Source organism: Gossypium raimondii, chromosome 7 (genome assembly GCF_025698545.1).
Source record: "Gossypium raimondii isolate GPD5lz chromosome 7, ASM2569854v1, whole genome shotgun sequence".
Classification (NCBI taxonomy): Eukaryota; Viridiplantae; Streptophyta; class Magnoliopsida; order Malvales; family Malvaceae; genus Gossypium; species Gossypium raimondii.
The window spans coordinates 33,427,908-33,436,589 of NC_068571.1; the positions used below are offsets into that span (position 1 = coordinate 33,427,908).

Sequence of the window (8,682 nt, forward strand, 5' to 3'; positions counted from 1 at the left end):
CTGGGTTAAACTTGAGCTGAAATTTCCTCAATCTCAAAAATAATCTTTTGAAGACTTGAACATGCTCTTCTTCAGTTCTAGACTTTGCAATCATATCATCAACATAGACTTCGACCTCCTTATGCATCATGTTATGAAACAAAGTCACCATAGCTCTTTGATACGTTGCTCCCGCATTCTTCAATCCGAAGGGCATTACTTTGTAACAAAATGTTCCCCATAAGGTAATGAATGTTGTTTTCCCCATATCTTCGGGGTGCATCTTTATTTGATTGTATCCAGAAAAGCCATCCATGAAAGAAAATAATGAGTGTCCCACCGTATTATCTACCAAAGTATCAATGTGAGGCAACGGAAAATTATCTTTTGGACTAGCCTTCTTCAAGTCCCTGTAATCCACACACATTCGTAGCTTTCCATCTTTCTTGGGAACAGGGACGATGTTTGCTACCCAATCTGAATATTTGATCTCTTGTAAAAATCCAGCATTGAACTGCCTTTTGACTTTTTCTTTTATTTTTAGCACAACATCAGGTCTTATCCTCCTGAGCTTCTGCTGAAATGGTTTACAATCTTCTTTTATGGGCAGACGATGTACCACAATGCTAGTACTTAGCCCGGGCATATCTTGGTATGACCACGCGAAAACATCTTTGAACTCTCAGAGTAATTCAATGAGGTCTTGTTTTGTCTTTGCGGTGACATCAGTTCCAATTTTCACCTCATTTCCTTCCTTCAGGCTCACAATTTCTAATGATTCCTTATAAGGTAGGATCTGCTTATCCTCTTGTTCTACCATTCTCGACAAGTCCGGAGATATACCACAGTCTTCGTCATTTTCAAAGTCATGAGATCCCTCTAAACACATGTCTTGCTCAAAAAGAGGCTCCGTGTTTGAAGCAGCGTCACTCATGTCATTGATATCTGAGGACCTATGAGGGAATATATCAAAGAATATACCAAGAATATATAAATTTATGAATAATTATTTGTACAATAATGTTACAAATGAAAGAATTATTTGGAAGACAATAAATCAAATGAAAAATATTTACTTGCATGAAAAGAATAAAGAATAATTGCTCGAAATGAATGTAAAGATGTATTTCATTAAAATAATGATATTCAGGCTCAAGCCTATTTCACAAAGGATTTCCTATCATTTCCAGGCTAAAAACAACAAAAATGTTCTGAGCATTACTCTGAATAAGCCCTAAAAACTACAGGGATTTCTTCCGCAGTCCAATTGTTTAGCTCGGTCCCAGGTTCGTAAGGACAGATCTCCAACAAGGCCTTTTTCTTAGTTGTTTCTATAACGTTGATATGAAAATTTTCCAACATTTCTTCAATGCCTTCGCTTCTGAACACTCCTCGCTCAGGGTGAATAAACCCACCCGACACAAAAGATGCAGATATATGTGGAAAGGTCAAAGGCTCCCACTTAACTTCATATCCGTTCAAATGTGCCCTTCTTCTCTCTTGTCTTTTCTCTGCTTCTTTCTTCTTCTGCTTTATGTCTGGCTTGTACCCTAAGCCAAAACTATTGAACTTTCCCTTCAGCATCGGTGCTTCAATCTTTCCTTGAAGATATTTTCCCAATCCTTTTTCGGGTGAAGCTCCTCTTCCTATCATCAATCGCAACCCCATCTCTGTGGTCCTGGATATTTTGATCGGAATTTCGCTTCCTTCAAAGAATAAACATCGCGTTCACAAATTCTAATGACCGAAAAGAACATTCCACTACCTCATCATTGATTTCCACATAAGGTGCATCACTGGTTACTGCTGCGATGATATCTTCCTCCGAATTTATTGTTATCAACCGACCTTCTGACAATAACTTCACCTTCTGATGTAGAGATGAAGGTACTACCCCGGCTGAGTGTATCCATGGTCTTCCTAATAAACAGTTGTAGGAAGGTTTAATATCCATTACTAAGAAGTCCAACTCATAAATAGTTGGGCCAATCATTAATGGTACCTCAATTCTCCCCATAACCCTCTTTTTTGTTCCATCAAATGCCCTTACTATACTCTGGCTTGCTTTCATGTGTGAACTGTCCACCGGTAACCGATTAAGAGTAGATAAAGGCAATACGTTCAGTGTAGATCCATTATCAACCAAGTCCCCTGGCAGTGTGTACCCCTTGCATCGGGTAGTAATGTGCAAAGCCTTAGTAGAACCTCTACCACCAGACGGTATTTCGTCATCATTGAAGAAGATAAAATTGTCAGCACTTATATTGTTGACCAACCGATCCAGCTTGCTTACTAAAATATCATCAGCCACATATGTTTCATTTAGTACTTTCATCAGTGCACTTCGATGTACTTCTGAGCTTAGGAGCAAAGCTAATATAGAAATACGGGCCGACTGTTTGTGCAGTTGCTCCACAACACTATATTCATTGTGTTTCAAAAACTCTTTTGCCTCCTCTTCTTTTATTGGTTCATTAACCAATGGCTCAACTTCCACTGCCTTCCCTTTCCTCTGTTCTTTCTTCAAATTCTCTTCTCTTGACGATTCTGCTTGAGCGTCATATCGTTTCCCATTGCGCGTGTAAGAACCTATTTCCTGATTTGTCTCCGCTTCTCTTCCCAAGATTGTCACATTGCACCCATAATTCCACGGCACCATTTTGCTATCCTTATATGAGAAATTTAATGGTTTCTGAATTAAAATTTTTGGTGTTATATGAAGCCTAGACTCATTGCTCCGAGGTCATGAAATGATGATCACAGGATGATTCATTTCTGTAGTCTTCGTTGCCGACTCTAATGTGCAAATATTTCTTTTACCCTCCACTTCTTCATAAAACTTCATCTCTTTGTTATCCATCATGTTTTGGACCAGAGCCCTGAATCCCTCACATTCTTGAATCTCATGTCCTATTTCACGGTGGAATTCACAATAGTTTTGAGTCTCATACCTTTCTTCAAAATCTGAAATAACTAGCCCTCTCTTCGCCATTTCTCTCCAAACCCATTTCAAAGGAGTTTTTACTTCAGCAATGTCGTTCTTGACTTCTTCTCCCCTACTTTCGCCCGTCATATTCACTCCTTTATCAGCATGATTAGGTAACGGATCTTCCGCGTTAGGTGAGTCGTCCAATTTGACAACACCCATGCTGATGAGTCTCTCAACTACCTTCTTGAAAGTCGTGCAATTCTCTATTAAATGCCCTGTAATTCCCACGTGGTAATCACATTGTACGTTCGTATCATACCATTTGGGATACGGGGGTTGCAAAGGGTTTAAGTAAAAGGGAGAGACAACGTGTGCATTGAACAACTTCTGATACAGCTCATTGTATAACATCGGAATTGGTGTGAACTAGGGCTTCTCAGTACCTTGTCTTACGCCAGATTCTTGTCTTGCTGAACCTTGTTGACTAGCAACCACCTTTCTTGGCTGGTTCACCCTAATCGACTTATTGTATGCATTCACGTTGTTTACCTCATTTTCCTTCCTTCTCGAGGCTGGCCTTTTGTTACTCTCTCATGTTTCTATTTTAACATTTCTTATGGCATTCTCAATCATTTCACCATTCGTTACTATATCTGAGAAGCTTCTTATTGCACTTCCCAGCATGTGCGTGATGAATGGGGCCTTTAAGGTATTGATAAAGAGCATCATAGTTTCTCTTTCTAAGAGTGGCGGTTGGACTTGGATAGCAACTTCCCTCCATCTTTGTGCGTACTGCCTGAAGCTCTCGCTCGGCTTCTTCTCTATGTTTTGTAATGTAATTCTATCGGGGGTCATATCCGTTACATAGCTGTACTGTTTCATGAATGCCTGTGCTAGGTCTCTCCATGAACCAATCTTGGTACGACTCAATTGATTGCACCATTTAGACGCTGCCCTTACCAAACTGTCATAGAAACAGTGTATTAACAACTGATCATTATTAACGTAGCCAGTCATCCTTCTACAGAACATGGTGATGTGGGCTTCGGGGCAGCTAATTCCATTGTATTTTTCAAATTCAGGCATCTTAAATTTGGGAGGAAGTACTAAATATGGGACTAAGCTTAGATCTTTAGCGTCGACTCCCTGAGTGCTATCAGCACTTTTCAAGGCTTTGAATTTTTCCTCCAACCATTTATACCTATCTTCTCACTGTTTTGGCAATTCCGCATTTGCCTTTCCTTCTTCAGCTATTTCATCAAAATCGGGAATAATAGGATTAATTGGGTTTTCTTACGGGCTTAAACTTGATCGTTCCTGGAAAATTATGGGGATCGTGACACTAGTTTGTAATTGTTGCGGCCTAATTGTGACAGACGGTCCTTTTGGGTACATTTCAGTTTGGGTTTGTACATTTGGTGGAGTGAAACCCAGAGGATATAACGGATCCTCACTACTTTCTCCAGGATTGGCCATAGGGCCCTTTCCCTTATCTACTCCTCCCGTCAGTAGATGGGTCAATTCAGCCATTGCATCTTTTTGAGCTTTGATCAATTTTTCCATCATGTCCTCTTGAACTTTATCTAGTCGCTATTGCATTTGTACTTGTAACCGTTCTTGCATATCCTTTTTGCATTTGCTCCAGTTTCTCTAATCTTTGGTCCATTTCCTTAGTTTTTTGACGAGTACCGTATTGATGCTTAATTGGTGAGCTTTTGTCAGTTTCTAGGTTAACTGTAATGATTTTAACCAATTAGGGTCTTTCGGTGGACTTTAATGCATATGATGCAATGTAATGCAATGCATGAATGCAAGAAGGCGTCGATTCTAATTCAATTTCATTTAGAAAGCTTCATTTAGAAAACAAAATTCTTTACATAAAATAGATTACATATACAGTTTTGCCCTAATGCTCAGAACTTTAATTTTTCTAAATAGCGAAGCAAGCTCTTTTCTCCGATCTGATTCAAACTCGTATTTTACACTCAAAGTGTCAGCTTGTACTGCCAAGGTCTGCAAGTAATCGGCTACCTCCCGAATCTGGGCCACGGCTTCTCCCATAACGTGATCTCTGTCTCTAACTTTGCTCTGATAATAGTAGAGCTGCTCTTTCTGACGTTCTTCATTCGCTTTGAAAAATTCAACCCGCATCTCATAGTCTTGTAATGTCGCCTCTAATTCTTCTACTCTTTTCTTTGTTTTCTCAATCTTGTTCAAGCTCGCTCTTAGCTCCACCGTGGTATTACGATTTCGGTAATGATGGAGAGACCTTTCAAGTTCAACTATTCTTGCCTTTAATTCATCCGTCTCACTCCGGCTTTCTAACAGATTCCTCTCTAAGGCCTTGTTTTGTGACTGAGTCTCTTGGCATTTCTTTTCCCATCCATCAGCCTTGTTTCTTTCTTCCTGGATCTCCTGTCGCCATTGCTCTGAAGTCTTTCCCAGTCTCGCGGTTCTCATTGATACTCGTAGCTTTTTGTAGTCTGTCTTTAAGCTATCCAGATCCTCCTCTACTTTATTATTCCCTTTCTTTAATTTTTCAGCTTCTAACTTTTGGACGTCAGCGTCTAGCCTTAAATGCATCTTCTCTTCTTCCAACCGCTCTATCTTCCTTTCGAGTTCTAAATTCTTTTTTTCAAAATCTTGTTTTATAGTCTCCAACTCTGATGGGATCACTTGTAGGTACTCTTCCATTGGTCGAACACCCTCTAAGTTTAACTCCGGAATGTTATCATTAATTCTCTTGCTTCGCCACTCACCGTACTATGGAGTTGTCATCGGATCCACAGCTAGCCTTTTCATCCTATGAAACTGATTCCAAGCCTGAGAAATTTCTTTCACCTTTTCCTTATAATTGTCTCCTAGGTACGAGAACTCACATTGAGCTAAACCATGCGTTGCTGGCACAAACTATCTTGAATTGTATTGCCTTAGGACCAACAAAGGTGCATACCCGACGGCTCCCCAAATCCCAAGCAACGGAATCCAATCAAAGCTCCCACAACGGTAGAGAATTCCATCAGGAATCATCCAATGAGCTCTCCACTCCACATCATCCTCTTGAAGATTTTGCAGAATTGCTATCTAATTTTCCTCTGATATATCATCCCTTCTTGGCATAGCCACTATCTCGTTTAACGGGGAGTAATGCCCAGAGAAAACTCGATACGAAACTTTGTCGACCTTCTAGAAATGACTATGGAACCAAGCTATCAACAATTGCGCACAGCCTATAAATCTGCCTTCACCCGCTCGACTACACGCATTCAAAGATCTGAACGTTTCAGCCAAAATCACAGGAACAGGCGTGACCCCTTTACCCAACTGATCAAAGAGATCTGAAACCGCTTCGTCAACATGCCCCAATGCTTTAGGGAAAATCACTAACTCGTAGATACTCAAAGAAAACACATCGACCTTCTTTTTCCCATCAGGATGTGCTAGGATCAAGTCTCACAAATTCCTCCATGGAATACATTTACACTCCCCTTTCTGCTTGATCCTGGCCATGATTCACTGCTCACTTATGCCAATAATATTCATCAGTTTCTTCCAAAATTCCGTGACATATGCGGCTCTAGAATATGCTTTATCCACCTGAAGCCTTGGACAATGTAGTAAAGCCGTATATTCCTCTACCGTAGGCACCAGATCTACTTTTCCAAGAGTGAAACAGCTATATGCAGGGGTCCAATATTGAGCAAGGCCCGAAACAAACGCTTATCCACCTTGATATCAAGCAAATACGGTAAGTCTTCATAATTAAAGTAGAACAACTACTTGGTCTCATCGTTCCACTTATCCCATATCTCTTTTAACTCCTGAAAGCAATTTTGCGTCACACTAATACGAGTATAGTCCCACAGCTCTTACACATAATCCTTAGCTAGACTGTCTCCTTTTTCCAATTGCACTTTCTCTGTCCATATACGGACAATGGCAATGTCTTCCACCTTATCAAGAAAGCCGTTCTCCATGGAAAACTTCCTAATTTAACAATCGAACTTGAATCGACACTCTTTCGAATATGAAATGACATGCAAAAATAGCAATAAAACACCATAAGTCAGTATAACAAAATTTTCAACAAATACGAGAGAAACAAGCATTTATACGGGCAATCCCTAGGGTTTGGGGGAGTTCTACCTAGGTTGGGTTCCTAGGCTATCTATATGCGATTTTGGTTTTAATAGTCAAGGTACCCGAACCAGCAGATTCCTCGATCTTCACCCATTATAGGCTCATACAGACCGAGCTCGGTTCAGGGGAATACATTTCCCTATGGCTGCACGGAGATGAAAATCTTACAAAGACATAGGTACGTATGTATCCCGAAAGTGATTCACTATCCTGCACGGAGGTGAAAACCTCACAAAGGAGTAGCTTCTCACTCCCACTTAAAAAGGGTAAGACTAAACAGTGTTTATGCACTATGATGCCAAGGTATAAAAGCACAATTTACAATGATCATACAAATAAATGCAAAGAGAATATCGTAAAAAAAATTTTACAACCCAATTTTTAATTTTCGACAATAAGACAAAACAATCAATTTTACAGCCTGACTCTCTTGGTGTCCCCAGTGGAGTCGCCAAGCTGTCGAAACCATTTCTAAAATTTGAAGAAACGGGAATCGACTTTGACACTGCAAATGGGAGTCACCATCGATAATTTATTAAGGTGTGACCGGTTCACCATAAAAATAGATTTGGTCTGCGAAATATGTGAAAATAAGCTCGGGAGTCGGTTACGCACGAGGAAGGGTCAGCATACTCGTAACGCCCAAAATTGGTACCGAATTGATTATTTGATATCTTAATGTTGAAACTTTGAAAAGATTTTAAAATACAATCCTTTGGTGGGAAAACTTGAATAAACTAAATTGATTGATAAGACACACTTATTCCGCAAAAATAAATTGCCACACTCAGTGAGTTAGGGTGCAACCAATCAATCCTCGAAATTAGATTTGTCCCCTTTTTTTAGAAAATCACGTGTTTTAAGAAGGTTATTTGATTATCTAAGTCAATCGAGAAATTCGAACCCAGTAAGTTAGGGTTCAATTTCTCAAAATTCTTAAACATCAAACATTGCCTTTATTTTAAAATGGAGATAACAAAATGTCGTATCCAGTAAGTTAGGATCCAATATTTTGAAATCTTAAGAACTTCATTTAATAATTGCAGGGTTTCAATAAAATGGGCGCTTAGTTACCTAAATTCATCGGGAAGAATCGAAGCTCAGTAAGTTAGGGTACAATTTTCTCGATAATCTATTAATGCCAAGCCCTTTTTAAAGATTATGAAATAACAATTATGAAGCTTAAATAAAATTCGACTCTTACAAAGGAACATGATTAAATGATGATACACATAATGTAGAAGATAAATAACAATTTAAACTTAAACTAGATACAATTAAACAAATAGGCAAATACAAACATCGACTTTAATCATATTACACAAACATCCATATTAAAATTTAGGCAACCAACAAATTCATAATCAATTTAAAACAACAAAAGTCAACAATAATAATGAATAGTACAAATATTTGATAGAATTTGGTAATAGAACTAAGAAAAGCAGATAAAAGGTTTGAATGAATTTTAATGAAAGATTTAAAAACAAAATGAAATAAAAGTGAATAACTTTAAAATTAATGCCTACATTTTTATTTATATAAATAAAATCTAGTATAAATAATAGTATGTACATAATAATATATAGAAGTTAAAATAAAACAACAAATTTAAAAGGAATAAGGATTCCATA

General features: G+C 38.6%; 1 protein-coding gene across 1 annotated transcript; it reads right to left on the bottom strand.

Moving 5' to 3' along the window:
* Positions 1-4,795: 4,795 nt before the first annotated feature.
* Positions 4,796-5,602, bottom strand: LOC105762595 (uncharacterized). The gene has a single exon (XM_012580373.1). The coding sequence runs from the start codon at positions 5,600-5,602 to the stop codon at positions 4,796-4,798; it is 807 nt and encodes a 268-aa protein (XP_012435827.1).
* Between the last annotated feature and the right edge of the window lie 3,080 nt (positions 5,603-8,682).

Coding starts and splice junctions, on each gene's coding strand:
- LOC105762595 (XM_012580373.1), bottom strand. CDS start 5,602: ATGGAAGAGTACCTACAAGTGATCCCATCAGAGTTGGAGACTATAAAA.